This window comes from Gymnoscopelus microlampas (genome assembly GCF_963454915.1).
Source record: "Gymnoscopelus microlampas genome assembly, chromosome: 20".
Taxonomy (NCBI): Eukaryota; Metazoa; Chordata; class Actinopteri; order Myctophiformes; family Myctophidae; genus Gymnoscopelus; species Gymnoscopelus microlampas.
In genome coordinates this window covers 19,030,817-19,046,293 of record NC_139957.1, presented here as the reverse complement: position 1 = coordinate 19,046,293, position 15,477 = coordinate 19,030,817, and the positions used below count along the sequence as shown (strand labels likewise).

The window sequence follows — 15,477 nt, the reverse complement described above, 5'->3', positions numbered from 1 at the left end:
GAATAATGGAGTGAAATGAAAATTCAGGCTGAGTGTCAGGCTAAGTACCTGTCACATGCAGCCAGAATGAACAGGCTTAGCTGGTTCCCGGTGCAAAGAAGATTGCTGCTTTCTCATTTCACTAGACGCTATTCGTTAAAGGTTGCCTTTTGACTCGCAGCAGGCCATGCTCTGTCCCTGCTCTGGAAGGTTGATATGCTGCTGTTCTGATGGTGTTGTTTTTTTCTCAGGTGCAAATGGAGAAGCTGGCCTCCCGCCATGCCATCTCCGAGCTGTTTAATTGGATGTCCTTGATGGAAAATGTCATAGAGGAGGATGAGGAGAACCTGAATAGTGCTGTGGGGTCAACGGTCATCCAGGACTACCTGCAGAAGTATAAGGTACGTACAAATGCAATTAGTACCTACCTTGGTAAGGCACTGTTGACCGCCGCCCCAGCGTTGGGTTTTGTTTATACAGTCATCTGTTAATTCAGAGATGTGTTCTTCACTCTGGTTTGGTTTGGTGCCTTCTGATTGATTGATTGATTGATTGATTGTATTTGGTATAAAATAGTATATGCAATAGTATATTGTCTCTGTATGTCAGTATCATATCTCTGTATATCAGAGAGGATAACATACTTCATACTGAAACACTAGAGAAAACAAACGTTTAAGTAGGTGGTCCTTTTCCACATACAGAACATGTCAAAATTGCCAAATATATATCTTTAGATGCCCACAATTTTGATTAAGAACGTTACCCAAATAGTGTTGGAGTATATACGTTGTATACACTTGCTATACCATATACCATACAAACTGACGCTATGAAATTAATCTGACATTTTAAATCTGTAATCGTAACTTTATCGGCTGTCATTTGCTTGCTCAGGGTTTCAGGGTGGATGTAAGCTGTAAACAGTTGACGGTGGACTTTGTAAACCAGTCGGTGCTGATCAGCGGTCAGGATGTGGAGAGCAAGCGCAGCGATAAGACAGACTTCGCTGAAAGGCTGGGAGCCATGAACCGTCGGTGGCAGATACTGCAGGGCCGCATCACAGAGAGGGTGAGAACACAACCACTGATGAATTAGAAGAAAGCAAGAGTCAGATGTAAACTAAAAATACAAAAATGTCCCTCACACACAAGTCTGTTTACTTAAAAGTATTGTAGGGAACATTAAGCCTAAATTAAAAAAAAATATATATATATATATATATTTTGCATTTTTTCCCCTCTATCAGCCACTATATAATGATGCTGGGGTGTTTTCCTGCATTGAAACACAGTCCTCCTTCTGAAATCCGTATTTTCCCTAATGTTTATGTGTTATATGTTTATGTCCGGTACGTAAATTAACGCTCGCATGTGCGCATCCGTGCGCGTCCGTGTCCGTATGAACGTTTTACTTTCGGTTTTAAAACGCTCTCAAACTTCGTTTTTGAGGCACAGAATTTACTTTTAAGATAGCGTGTGGGTAGAATGTAGTTGTTTAACTTCATTTATGTGGTCAATTTATCATGAAAGAGCCTATTTAAAAATAAAAATTCCGAGAACCAGCAGGGCGGACATTTCCGCATATTGTATCCCAATAAAGCAACCTGTTTGGGGCACGGTCCCTTCAAAAGTACCCTAGCTCTATGGAAGTCCCTCCTCCGTCACCCCCTGGTGGTCGGGGAAAAGAACTGCTGGAGTGGCGGTGTTTGTTTAGTTCTGAACTCCCTACAACCCCTTTAATAATATATCTTCTCATACAGTAAGTGAAACAGAAATCAGCAAACATTGGTTTATACAGTATGGCAATTGTATTGCAGCATGTTGCCAGTGCTTTACAGATAAGGTATTGCTGCAGGACTTCATCTGCAAAAGTCTTTCATTCTCTCTTGGCAAATGTTTTACACTATTTTGGTATGTGCCATTAGAGTGGTTTGTTAGCTATGGTGAAAACACACAAAGCACATGGCTAAGAATCACAACCGTTTCGCATGTTCTGTTCTCAGATCCAGTTCTTGGAGAACTTACTGGAAAGGTGGCTGGAGTATGAGAGCAGTGTCCAGGCACTGAAGTCCTGGATGTCTTTTCAGGAGGAGAGACTGAAGAGGAAACATAGAATAGAGGACTTGAACTCAGTACAGAATGCATTCAAAGACTGCCAGGCAAGCTTCTCCCTTTATTTATCCTTGTTTTATCACAATGTGTTTCACAGACCTGGAGGTTGTGCATTATTTTCAGATAAATAATAATATACTTGAAACCCAAACCTGAACTCATAACCTTTTACCTGTAAAGGAGATCACTGCTGTTTGCATTTTGTTGTACTCTATGGTCAACAAGCAGCACCTTTAACTGATTTCTCAAATGTTTTTCAGGAAATGGAGGAGCTGTTGAAGGAGAAGGAGAGGGACCTGGAGAGGGTTGAGGAGCAAGGCGTTGCACTCGTTCAGAACAAGACAGACGAGGCCTGTGCTATCGTCATGGAGACGCTGCAGGGTGTCAATCACACCTGGGCGAACCTGGACCACTTGGTAAGCTCCCTAATACTCAGTCACTGCATGTTTTTACTGTACCCGAGGTACAAGAATGATTGAACAGCCTTGATTGAACAACAATTGCTTCCTTCTGTAGTTGAGGCTGATGTGAACTGTGTCTCCACAGATCGGGCAGCTGAAGATAAGCCTGAATTCAGTGCTGGACCAGTGGAGTCTGTACAAGCGGGCCTCAGAGGAAATCAACGGCTACCTGATGGAGGGGAGGTATTCCGTATCTCGTTTCCGCCTCCTCACCGGCTCCCTGGAGGCCGTCCAGCTCCAAGTGCAGAGTCTACATGTATGTCAGAGTGAATGCGTGTATGAGATGCAAGGATAAGAGAACATTTGGTCTTGTGTGTTTTTCATGTCTTGCACTGTGTTGTCTACTGTATGTGCTACAGTATGAGTGTCTGCATATCAAGTTCTGTGAGTTGGGAATTACATTTTAGGTGTAAAAGATTTTTGCACCATCCTATTTCCTGTACATTTATGAGATGCCCACCAGTCGTCCAAGGAGAACTATACGTTTACACCTGGTCCATCCATCTGTCCTTACGTCTGTCTGAGATCTTGTCTGGAGCACATACCTGTATGCTATTATATGCCATAAGGCTTAGGATGACCAAACTTGGTATATGGTTACATGGGAAAGCAGTGTGTTGCGTACCAAAAGCAGATCACTGTGACCATAAAAACCCAATCACAATCACATCCAATTGTTGTACGGAAACTTAATTGGACAGGAATCATGTCTTCAGATCTGTCCCTATACTCTATATTGTATTAGCCCTTTCGTGTGCTGTGATTGGTTTAGTTGTGTTCTTTATGTTGTTTTTGTCGCTTGTAAAGAACCTGCAAGAGGACTTGGAGAAGCAGGAGAGCAGTCTGAGGAAGTTTGGAGCAGTGACGCATCAACTGTTAAAGGAGTGCCATCCTTCAGTATCAGACTCCCTCAACAATGCACTAAAGGATGTCAACGCAAGGTGAGTGCGTGCACTGTAAAATTTTACTGAGTGTACAAATACAGCCAAATGGACCCTTACGAGTCTCACAGAGACAAAGACTCTCAACCATCTGGTATTGGTGTTCAGGTGGACGTGTTTGCTGGAGGAGATAGCAGAGCGTCTGAGGAGCAGTAAAGCCCTGCTGCAGCTGTGGCAGCACTACAAGCAGCTGTATGAGCAGAGCTCCACCAATGTCCAGCTGCAGGAGGAGAAAGCAGACCAGCTCCTTAAGACAGCCTGCAGTAAAGACATCGCTGACGAGGAGGTGTCCGACTGGATCCATGAATGCAGCGTGAGTTCAGCTGTGGCACATTATGCTTTTAAAATTGCACTCACCATGTTTACTTATTTGTAAAGGGCAGGGAAATTGTGTTTTGATATGCTTTTTCAAGAAGTAATGGAAACAAAATTCCTAAGAACACTAAGGATGTCTTCAAAAGTTGATGCAATTTTACACAAGTGAGGGATGGATCTTAATTGCATACACATTCATGGTACTGTACCTGTGTATTTTAAAAGTATACAGAATGAAAAGCATATTGATATTCATAGCCTTATCAGTTGACTTGTGTTGAGGATCAAATGCACTTGTTCTTGTATTCCTTACTGTATATTTTACGTTATTGGTTGCTTGTAATGTTGGTGATGCAGGAATTTAGCTGCACTTGTTATGATTTGCTCAGGATCAGAGCATCAGCTAAGATGTAAACTGTTCGTCTGTCTCAGGAACTGCTGCGGTCTCAGGCTCCAGTGCTGGCCTCGCTGCAGGTCCTCCATGAGCTGGGCGAGCAGCTCAAACAGCAGGTGGACACCTCAGCAGCATCGGCTGTACAGTCAGACCACCTGTCTCTCAGCCAGCGCCTGACTTCCGTGGAACAGTCCCTCACCAGGCAACTCACCACGCTACAGGTGCTGACACACGGATTTGTGGATTGTTTTTTGTTTTTTACCCAGCTGCTTCTAAATTTGTTTTTTTTTTACTTAGTTTTCTAAACATTACTAAATAATAACCAATAATGTAAGCAATGACATGCTTGTCATGGGTACAAAGTAATTATGCTGGGATGCTATTTATTTGTTTTTCCCCAGACTGGAGTCCATGACTATGAGACTTTCAGTGACCAGCTGGATTCTTTGGGGCGTTGGATAGTGGAGGCTGAGGAGGGTCTGAAGGTCCAGGATCCCAATGGCTCCACTGATTTGTCACTGATCCAGGACCGCATGGGGGACCTCAAGGTAAACTTGTCTTTACTTTATCTGTCTGTTATTGTCTGTTACTTGCTACTGAACATCTGTCTGTTATTTGCTACCGATTGCTACTGTTTAGTGCAGTACCACCTTCTCCTGTTGTCTTCCTTTAGAGACTGATGCTGAAATTCAGCAGTATGTCTCCTGAACTGGAGCGTCTTAATGAGCTTGGTTACCGGTTGCCGCTCAACGACTCTGAGATCAAACGCATGCAGAATCTCAACAGGAGCTGGTCTTCTGCTTCAGCCCAGACCACAGAGAGGTTCAGGTAGGACATAATACAAACATAATACAAATACTATACATACACAATACAAACACAACACTGTACCTTGTTGTTTGTTGACTAGATTTCATGCTTACTCTGCTTATTCTGATCTGAAATAATCACTTGAATTCATTTATACAAATGAGATTTCAGTTAATGTCAACAATTATTTTGTGAGAATTGTCGTTACGTAAGATTGTTGGCATCTCATTTTGAACAAATCCCTTCAATCACTTTTTGTCACTTTGCAGCAAACTTCAGTCCTTCCTGCTGCAGCAGCAGACCTTCCTGGAGAAGTGTGAGACATGGATGGAGTTCCTGGTGCAGACAGAGGAGAACCTGGCCGTGGAAATCTCTGGAAACTACCAGAGTTTGATGGAACAGCAGAAAGCCCATGAGGTTAGAGTTTTGAGATAATATTAGTCTTAACTATCTATCCACTGCTATGATTTTACTGCAATTTCTTTTACATTTAATCATACCTGGATGCATAAGGTTAATATGCAGAAATATGTAATTTTGCTCTCATGTTGCTCTTAAATATTGTTCTGGTCAAGCTTGCTTAATTATCAAATTCTGTAGACTATATAAAAGTAGCATTTATGCAGACTGAAATTAATACAATTCCAAAAGGCCTTTGCAGAACCAGTGCGGACTCTTGGTATGTCTCATAAAATCTTTATGATGAGAACTGAATCACATTCAAATGACAAGCATGACTATAGCCTTAGACCCCGTGAAATCAGTATGTAAACATAAAAGTTGTCCAGTGGAAGCGGCTAGTGAATGATTTATTATTTGCCTGTAATAATGACACTATTGAGTCTCTTCTCTTTATAGCTGTTCCAGGCCGAGATGTTTAGTCGTCAGCAGATTCTTCATTCTATCATCAGCGATGGACAGAGGATGTTAGAGCAGGGACAAGTAGATGACAGGTACAATGTCCAAACTTCACTCACTCTTCTTCATAAGTCTGTTCGTCATAAGACACTCCAATGATTAACAAGAAAATATTAGCTTTGACTTGCTGTTGAATGGCCATAATTCATAAACCCTCATCAGCTGCACAGCAAAGTAAAGTTTGATTTAGTTGAGTACTTGCAGTCTTTATATGTTACCCAAGCGCAATAATACATAACAAATGCATTCTGTTGTACCGGCTATTTCTAACAGTATTTCACAACTTTGATATGTGAATCATGAAACTATTGTCCTCTCCTGCAGACATGAGTTCAACTTGAAGTTGGCACTGCTGAGTAACCAGTGGCAGGGTGTTGTGAGGCGTGCCCAGCAGAGGCGGGGAATCATTGACGGGCTGATCCGCCAGTGGCAGCGCTACAGGGAGATGGTGGAGAAACTACGTAAATGGCTGGTGGAGGTTTCCTACCCAGCAGAAGCCCTGCAGGCAGGGACTACTGTTCCTCTGCAGCAGGCCCGTTCCATGTTGGATGCTGTCCAGGTACAGATACTGTCATGCTTTGTGGAGATAATGTACCATTAGTACTGTACATACATATATCCAACATGTGTGGTTAGGGACAAGAAGAAAGACGTCTTTGGAAAACATGGTTGTCAATCATGAGTAGAGAGTAGAGAGAGTCAGCAGACTGCATTACAGAAAGGTCCTTATTTTCCCCGTATTGATCAATGTTTTTGTCCCGATGGGTCTCCATCAGAGCAATATGGGTAAATGATAATGGTCTTGTGGTATTGAAATGTTGATTAGTATAGTGAAAATACATTGTTTGGAATCCCACTCTCTGCTCTCACCTTCCTGTTTCTCCCCACTGTCAAAAAAAAAAAGAAAAGCAGAAAATGCTTTAAAAATAAATATACGTATTTTATGTGTGATTGTGGACAGTATATTACACTTGATTACTGTCTATTGATTGCAGTAGTGTACATTCACTAATCTCCAACACTGACTGACTCATTATTTACTGTTGCAGCTGAAGGAGAAGGTGCTACAGCGACAGCAGGGCAGCTACATCCTGACAGTGGAGGCGGGCAGGCAGCTCCTCCTGTCGGCAGACAGCCGAGCAGAGATGGCCTTGCAGGGGGAGCTCACCGACATCCAGGACCGCTGGATGCATGCCAACGTCTGCTTGGATGAACAGAAGAGAGAGCTAGCCACCTTGTTAAAGGTACATTAGGTGACACAGATAGGTGTTTGTGGTTCGCTTACGGTTTGGGGAAAGCATGGTGTGAAGAATAGCCTGGGGAACCCCACGGATCCGCTCAACGCTAGGTTGTTCACAGAGCCAGCGCCAATCTCAACACATGATAACCGGCCTGACATCGGATATGTCATCATTGCTACCATGCTCATTGTTGTCATTTCAATATGTCGCTACGATACCTATAAATAAAATGTAGAAGTCCCACACTCTATCATGCTCACTTATTTCAAGCATCACTTACAACATTATGGAGTGTGCAGCGATTTATTTGAACTTTGAGTCACCTTTCATTTGTGTGTGCTGTGTACAGGACTGGGAGCGGTGTGAGAGAGGTATCGGTGGATCCCTGGAGAGGCTACGAGCCTTCAAACGGCAGCTGTGTCAGCATCTTCCCCATCACCACGAGGACCTGCAGGCTGAGCAGATGCGCTGCCAGGTAGCCTGCTCTACTTTTTAAACGAATTGCTTTTTTTTGCACTTCTAACCCTTGGTAGAGTAACTGTGGCCTTGGCTGTAAATGCTGTTTTTCCGGAAGTATCATGGAATTACAGAAAACAGAAGTCTGTACCTTTTGGGACTAACCTAATAATACCTGGCCCTCACTGACCCTGCACAGATGCCAGCATCTGTTTGCTGTTCAGTGTTTCACCATAAATAGACCCTTTTGTAAAACCGTTGTTCATAGACATGCAGTTGTATGTTTACAGGCAGTGAGTGCAAAAGAGTGAGGATGTAATGTAATATCATTAGGAAGCGCCACAACCACTGGGTACCACACTGTTCAGAACAAGGTTGACAGCAGTGAGAGATTATTTGGGCGCCATTTCAAATCCACATACATGAGCATACACAAATGGAGTTCCATTGTGCACTACACGCTACTACTTATATTGTTTGGAACAAAACGTTTGGTCGGACGGCACTCAAGTTATGCCTGGTACAGACAGACCAACAGACAGAAGTTTTGTAAATTAATAGATAGATGTGTTATTAACTATGTCTCTAAGCATTTATGTGTGCATAAGGCATGTGAGCTTGTGAAAGTAGACAAGTGACGGATTATGGAACACTCAAACACTAAGACATTACCAGTATGTTGATAAAAACATGAGATCTAGCACGCCCCCAAGTTTTGGCAAAGGCTTTGCCTGCTCTCACACATCTCTCAGAGTATATTATTATTATTATTGTTATTATTATTATTATTATTATTATTAACATCAGGACCTGGAGAACACATTCGACGGCTGGACTGAGGACATGGCCCACCTGACTGTGCTGAGAGAGTCTCTGTCCTGTTACATCAGTGCTGAAGACCTGTCTGTTCTGCAGGAGCGCATTGAGCTCTTGCATCGGCAGTGGGAAGAAATCTGTCACCAGGTATATTATGCTATACACAAGCAACTATGTTATAACGGGTAATAAATGGCATTGGATAGACTCATTTGTTATGTATTATTATGAGTATTGTGAGTTATTATGAGCCCTAGTCAAATTTGAACTCCTAATTCTGACATTGGACAAGCACCAATCCTAGTCCCTTTTAACAATACAGCTCTTAATGAAAGGAAAGTCAATATCATCCACATTTGTGCTGAATTGTGATCACCCTGGAAAGCAAATTAACCTAAACTAATCTAATCATTTGTCAAAAGCAAACAAATGGTTAAAAATGTTCCAACATAAAGCTTAGGATGACTCTGACTAGGGATGAGTGTCTTCAGTTTTAGTTTACTATGAAGAACACTTAAGACAATAGTGTGTGCAGTTACATGTGATACCAGATGGTGGCACTGATGTCCCACAAAAATGCTTGTAGCTTTAGGCAGCACCTTCTGTCATTGACTTCACTGATCAGTGATCAGTTTGACACATGGGATCAAAAGGTATCTGAAATGGGGGCAAATACACACCGACTGATAGATGGGAGAAATTATAGATTTTGCACAATGAATTTGCTCTCAAATAATGTTCTAAAGATCTTCCATGTACATTTGTTATTTGATACCATCAGCTGCAGGCAACTAAAACCTGAAACTTCATGTTACCGTGTAAACAGTATCAAACTTAATCACTATTACAGTATGCAAATGCATATCCAAAAGCAGTTGCTTAGACCTCATTCAAATTAGAAAAATGGGGACAGTGTCAGTAGAGTTGAGGTATACAAACGGAAAGAAACCTCAATGCTAAACAGGACATGGATTTTTCAGCTGCTGCATCCTGTGTAGAGCAGAGCGAGTCACACACAGGAAATGAAATGCTAGCTGTATGATCACTCACGATACTGGGACATCTTTATATCACTACTTACATTTAATGAGGCAAGTCATTGCTGTAGAAGAAATCTACAGAAATGTGTAGAAATGCATTGTAATTTAGCATGGTGTGTGTGTGTGTGTGTGTGTGTGTGTGTGTGTGTGTGTGTGTGTGTGTGTGTGTGTGTGTGTGTGTGTGTGTGTGTGTGTGTGTGTGTGTGTGTGTTAGGGTGCATGAACAAGCGAGTGAGTGAATGATTGCGTGGCTATGTGTGTGTACATGTGTGTGTGTGTGTAACTGAATGTATGCATATACTGTGTATACTATAGCATTGACAATACAGGATGTTTTGCCCCTCCAGCTGTCATTGCGCAGGCAGCAGGTGAGTGAGAAGCTGAATGAATGGTCGGTCTTCAATGAGAAATACAAGGAGCTGTGCGAGTGGCTCACCCACATGGAGAACAAGGTCTCCCAGAACGGAGACATCAGCATTGAGGAGATGATTGAGAAACTCCGAAAGGTAAATGAAAACCGACGGCTGCCAGTTCTTATTTGCTGTCTGTTTCAGTGAGCTGCGTTGTTCTTCTAATAGTCTTACATGCACTCCGTGGCAGTCAATGCACATGTGTATTTTACACAGTGCTCCAATCCAAGTCATTGTACTAGTTTAGCCTAGTGTTGTACTAGTTTAGCCTACAGGTATACTGTATTCTCCTATTGTACATTCTACTCACTGTTTTGTGCTAAACTACTGAATTTCAGGATTATCAGGAGGAGGTAGCTGTGGCACAGGAGAACAAGCAGCAACTGCATGAACTGGGAGAGCGTCTGGCCAGAGCGAGCCATCACACCAAAGCTTCAGAAATTGAGCAGAAGCTGGGCAAAGTCAGCGACCGCTGGCAGCATCTCCTGGACCTCATCGGAGCTCGGTAAAAACACAGACACACACCTTAAACCTAAAGCTCAAAGGAACACTCATATATTTTGCACCAGTTTGGTGCCTGTTGACTTGCTTGAACCTGTCACACGACATGTGTGACACAAAGTCAATAAGAATCGTCATTCATATATACATATTTTAATATATTATTTTAATATCCCTTAGTAGAATTTCATATTTTGCCTCTCCCACTCCAGTCAGTGGTTTATTGTGTTTCATTCGGTGAATAGAGTTGCATTCATTGTATAGAGTTACTGTACATTCATTGTATATAGTTTCATTCATTCCATTTCCATTTATTATAGAGGGTTGCATTCATTGTATAGAGTTGTATTCATTGTATTATTAGAGTGAAGAAGCTGAGGGAGACACTGGTGGCTGTGCAGCAACTGGACAAGAACATGAGCAGCCTGCGCTCCTGGCTGGCCCACATCGAGACAGAGCTGTCTAACCCCATCACCTACGACACTTGTGACTTCCAGGAGATCCAAAGGAAGCTGGATCTACAGCAGGTAAAACAATGTAGAAACTCATACTTCTGCCTGCTGACCTTTTTTTTAAATCTTCTATTTAAATTTAAATCTAAATTATCCGCTACCCTTAGCTGCATCTCCTTTTTCTGTGTCTGTCCTGTTTTTACTGCTGGCCTGCCATTGAATTTCCCCATGGGATCAATAAAGTTCTATCTATCTAGTATTGAGCCACAACAGTGGTAATGGGCTGATTGATGGCACTCTTCGATCAGCCTCTCTACCATTGGTTACCTCAAATAGGCCTACTGCCTACTTATAGCCAACATGGGCAACCTGCATTCAGTGTTGATGATGGTCTGAGGACCGAAAAGTCCACTCTCTGTGTCACTTTATTGCACTATGTCACTTTTGTAAGTAAAAGACAATTTTTGCATCCAAAGAGCCTTTTTTGCTGTTATTTATGGACTTTCATGCTGGCCTCTCACACCTTATCCAATTACCATACAGTATGTCTATGACCAAAAAGTGTTCAATCAAAAACTGCTGTTTTAACAATAGGTGAATCACACATTAGATTCGATCATTTTTGATCTGTTGGTACTATCTATTGCGCTCTTGATTTTCCACAGGAGCTTCAGCGGGACATAGAGAAACACAGTACTGGGGTGGCGTCTGTCCTGAACCTGTGTGAGGTGCTCCTGCATGACTGTGACGCCTGTGCCACCGATGCGGAGTGTGACTCCATCCAGCAGGCCACCCGCAGCCTTGACCGCCGCTGGAGGAGCATCTGTGCCTTGTCTATGGAGAGGAGACTCAAGTAAGAAGCTAATGCACTCAAGCGGATGAGCGATTATTACATAATGAACACTTTCAAAAATACATAATTTTATATATACTGTATTTAATTGCATTACACTCCTACACATTTGCTGTGCTCTTTGCCAGGATTGAGGAGACATGGCGCTTATGGCAGAAGTTCTTGGATGACTTTGCACGCTTCGAGGAGTGGCTGGCCACTTCAGAGAAGACTGCTGCACTGCCAAACTCCTCTGGAGTTCTCTACACTGTAGCCAAGGAAGAGCTAAAAAAATTTGAGGTACTGGAAACTAAGGATGTTTTGGCTTTTGTCACTCTATTGGCTAGCAGACTCATTTTGATTAATTGGAAATCACCTACTTCCCCCGGTCACACTCACTGGATAAGAGACGTCTTGTACTGTCTAAAACTAGAAAAGATTAGATTCTCATTAAGTGGCTCCTCCAATAGGTGTGGGAAGGTATGGGGTCCGTTTCAATTTGTCCATAATTTAAATCCATCCCTGATGGAGGATATGTGAGATCTGGTGGAACGTTGATGTGATGGGCTTGCTGTGGCAGGGGTGTTGTGCTGTTATGCGGAATATAGATTTGTCATGGATATGTACTGTTTGACTGATGTTGTTTTGTTTTGTTTATCTGTCTGTGTTTATCTGTTTGTTTAATATTTATTTTTTATTTAACCTGTATTTCCTGTATGTTTGGGTGAGTGTTTGGGTGTTAATTCAATCTGTTCTGTCACAATTTTTGTATTTGATGGTTTGCACTGGTGGAAGCTATTGCGTATCTGCATAGTACCAACTTTTGGTGTTGAATGATTCTGTAGAAAATCAGAACAAAGTTTTAAAAAAGAAAGACAAGAAAATTTGAGCTACGTCTATTTCAACCTATTTATTTACCCTTAAAAGTAAGCCGGTGGACTCTACTGAAAGCAACTTATATTATCTTGAGTTCATTCACTTTTTAACATTGATAACCCCAGTGGAAATCATCACTAGTCAGTCATCATTTCAGTCTGGGCCAAAATTGCTCCACTTACAAGGCTGCTTATTTAACCCATTCAATCCGGGAACGCATCTGTGTCATTTTAGATGTCTTTGGCTATTCAAAAATAGCAGATATACAAGCTCATAGCTTGGCACTGAGTGCCGTGCTATGAGCTTGTTGATCTGCTATTTTTGAAAAATCGTCAAAATTTGTGCAAATCTTTGAATATATATACATTTGTAACTCAAATCTTTGCTTCTGGGGGTCCCTGGATCAAAATATTTTGAGATAGGGGGGTCCGCAGACAAATACATATCATTTTGGGTGGTCCTTGACATGAAAAAAGTTTGAGAACCACTGATATTATAGCAAAAAAATGTTGTTGTGATGTTAGAAGACATTTGTAGAATCCCCAGAAACAAAGATTTGAGTTAAAATGCTTTAAAATACATACAGTATACATATACATATATTCAAAGATTTGCACAAATAATTTTAACGATTTTTCCCAAAACATTGCAGATCTACAAGCTTGTTGCGCGGCACTCAGTGCTGCGCTATGAGCTTGTAGATCTGCTATTTTTGGGGCGGTGTAGCCGCCCCCTATAAGTGAGTTTTGGACACCGACCAAAAAATTTGTGTACCCCCTAACCCTTCCATTGTTAATGCAAATCGATGCTTTTTTTCATATCAGCCAATCACATTACAGCTAGTGTCATCACCACTAACTGTAATGTGATTGGCTGACTTTGCAAATTCAGGACTGTGATTGGCTAGCGAAACACATGACACATGTGCAGCCCTATGAATAGCAGTATGGACTTTAAAAAAAGTCATTTATCCTTTTTTTAAAGGAGAATTCCTGTCATTTTAAGTGTTATGTTTGATGTGTGTCAAATCACTTACCAACGTAGGAATGAAAATCGCGTAACTCCACAGAGCCCCCTATCGACCCCCACCGTTGTCATTATAGGAGGATATAGGATAGCCCAAATTCGCCTATTTTAACCAATGCAAAGTCTGTTTTTTTGCTTCTAGTACTCATTGTTGAGTCCCATGATAATGTAACAGGCGCTAAAACTCCCGACAAGCTAACGGCTAATAACAGAACGAGCTAATGCTGGTTGCTGGTTTCTCTCCCGACCTGGCAACCTGGGGCTGCCATGCAGAGAGATAAGCAGCCCCAGCGTTAGCTCGTTTGTTATTAGCCGTTAGCTTGTCGGGAGTTTTAGCGCCTGTTACATTATCATGGGACTCAACAATGAGTACTAGAAGCAAAAAAACAGACTTTGCATTGGTTAAAATAGGCGAATTTGGGCTATCCTATATCCTCCTATAATGACAACGGTGGGGGTCGATAGGGGGCTCTGTGGAGTTACGCGATTTTCATTCCTACGTTGGTAAGTGATTTGACACACATCAAACATAACACTTAAAATGACCGGAATTCTCCTTTAAAGTGAGTCATGTTGTGATGACCACACACCGCCCACTTCACACTGGGTGTGATTTTTTAATAGAAAGTGTAAAATAATGGTTATAGCTAAAAAAATCTAAATTGACACAGTATATGCGTTCCCGGATTGAATGGGTTAATAGCATGTTTGCAGTACTTTTGATTATCACTAGAACGTTTACTTTCTAACTGCAGCTGTTCCGGATGGACCATATGTCATTGGCAACTTGTGAACTCATGAGCTTCTTTTATGTGCATGTTAAGGCCTTTCAGAGGCAGGTCCATGAAAGCCTGACTCACCTGGAACTGATCAACAAGCAGTACCGTCGTCTTGCCAGGGAAAACCGCACAGACTCTTCCTGTCGCCTGAGGGAAATGGCCCACGACGCCAATCAGCGATGGGACAACCTGCAGAAGAGAGTGGCATCCATTCTCCGCAGGCTTAAGGTATATTAGTCTTTGTCTCCACCAGGCTTGATTATTCTGGTAGAAAAGCATGGAAGTTCAAAATTAGGTGCAGATGCAGAAAAAAACAAAAAAAACAAATATTTTTTTTCTCTTGACACCTTTTCAGAATAGCTTGCAGCCCCTATAGCATCCGTTAGGAGCTAATAATAACAACAATACATTTGATAATAACCAAATAGCCTAAGTTAATTGTCAATCAAAAAATGCTGTTTAGCAGACCAAAGCCATTTAAAATACCTTGTAGAAGTTAGCCTCATTCCCAGCCTTACTCATCTGCGAAGAGAAAAGCCTGGGCATGACCTAAAGCAGAGAGTGTCTATTGGGGCGGGACTTCCGTTGTACGCATTTCCCCCGGAAATTATATTTTTTGACCAATCACAACACTCGTTTCATTCACGGAGAATGTAAACAGATTTGTAAAGCGTCAATGTCATTTCCTTGGGCGGTACTTCTGCCAAATTCCGGTACTTCCGTTTAGACACTCAACCGGCTAGGTCTTGCCCAGCGTGTGTAGAAGTATGTGCTGTACAAGTGTACCTGGTTCTAACTGCAGTTTCTCGTTTCTGTTCATGCAGCACTTTATTACACAGAGAGAGGAGTTCGAGACAGCCAGGGACAGTGTCCTGGTGTGGCTAACAGAGATGGACCTGCAGCTCACCAATATTGAACACTTCTCTGAGTGTGACATTCAGGCCAAGATCAAACAGCTAAGGGTAAGTATGCCTCTTTAAATACAGTAGAAACACTATCTTCGTCAACCAAGAAAGGACCTAGAAAATATTATATTGAAATCCATGTTTAGAAGGATAGCTTGTAGTTAATGTTAGCTTAAATAACCGCTAATACTGTATAATTTCTATTATGGGT

General features: G+C 41.9%; 1 protein-coding gene across 3 annotated transcripts in view; it reads left to right on the top strand.

Moving 5' to 3' along the window:
* syne1b (spectrin repeat containing, nuclear envelope 1b) overlaps positions 1 to 15,477 on the top strand; it is a 117,388-nt gene that overhangs the window by 90,937 nt on the left and 10,974 nt on the right. For 2 of the 3 annotated variants that reach the window (XM_084045307.1, XM_084045305.1), the window contains 23 exons: positions 231 to 380; positions 877 to 1,050; positions 1,985 to 2,140; positions 2,354 to 2,509; positions 2,640 to 2,810; positions 3,362 to 3,495; positions 3,604 to 3,808; positions 4,243 to 4,425; positions 4,606 to 4,752; positions 4,878 to 5,032; positions 5,284 to 5,431; positions 5,873 to 5,967; positions 6,257 to 6,491; positions 6,982 to 7,176; positions 7,523 to 7,648; positions 8,437 to 8,592; positions 9,833 to 9,991; positions 10,234 to 10,400; positions 10,761 to 10,923; positions 11,514 to 11,701; positions 11,830 to 11,980; positions 14,407 to 14,589; positions 15,186 to 15,323. In XM_084045307.1, coding sequence (XP_083901433.1) covers positions 231 to 380; positions 877 to 1,050; positions 1,985 to 2,140; positions 2,354 to 2,509; positions 2,640 to 2,810; positions 3,362 to 3,495; positions 3,604 to 3,808; positions 4,243 to 4,425; positions 4,606 to 4,752; positions 4,878 to 5,032; positions 5,284 to 5,431; positions 5,873 to 5,967; positions 6,257 to 6,491; positions 6,982 to 7,176; positions 7,523 to 7,648; positions 8,437 to 8,592; positions 9,833 to 9,991; positions 10,234 to 10,400; positions 10,761 to 10,923; positions 11,514 to 11,701; positions 11,830 to 11,980; positions 14,407 to 14,589; positions 15,186 to 15,323 — 3,735 coding nt within the window. Of the gene's footprint in view, positions 1 to 230; positions 381 to 876; positions 1,051 to 1,984; positions 2,141 to 2,353; positions 2,510 to 2,639; positions 2,811 to 3,361; positions 3,496 to 3,603; positions 3,809 to 4,242; positions 4,426 to 4,605; positions 4,753 to 4,877; positions 5,033 to 5,283; positions 5,432 to 5,872; positions 5,968 to 6,256; positions 6,492 to 6,981; positions 7,177 to 7,522; positions 7,649 to 8,436; positions 8,593 to 9,467; positions 9,537 to 9,832; positions 9,992 to 10,233; positions 10,401 to 10,760; positions 10,924 to 11,513; positions 11,702 to 11,829; positions 11,981 to 14,406; positions 14,590 to 15,185; positions 15,324 to 15,477 lie in introns of those variants that run through there. The other variant, XM_084045306.1, reaches the window with a different exon arrangement.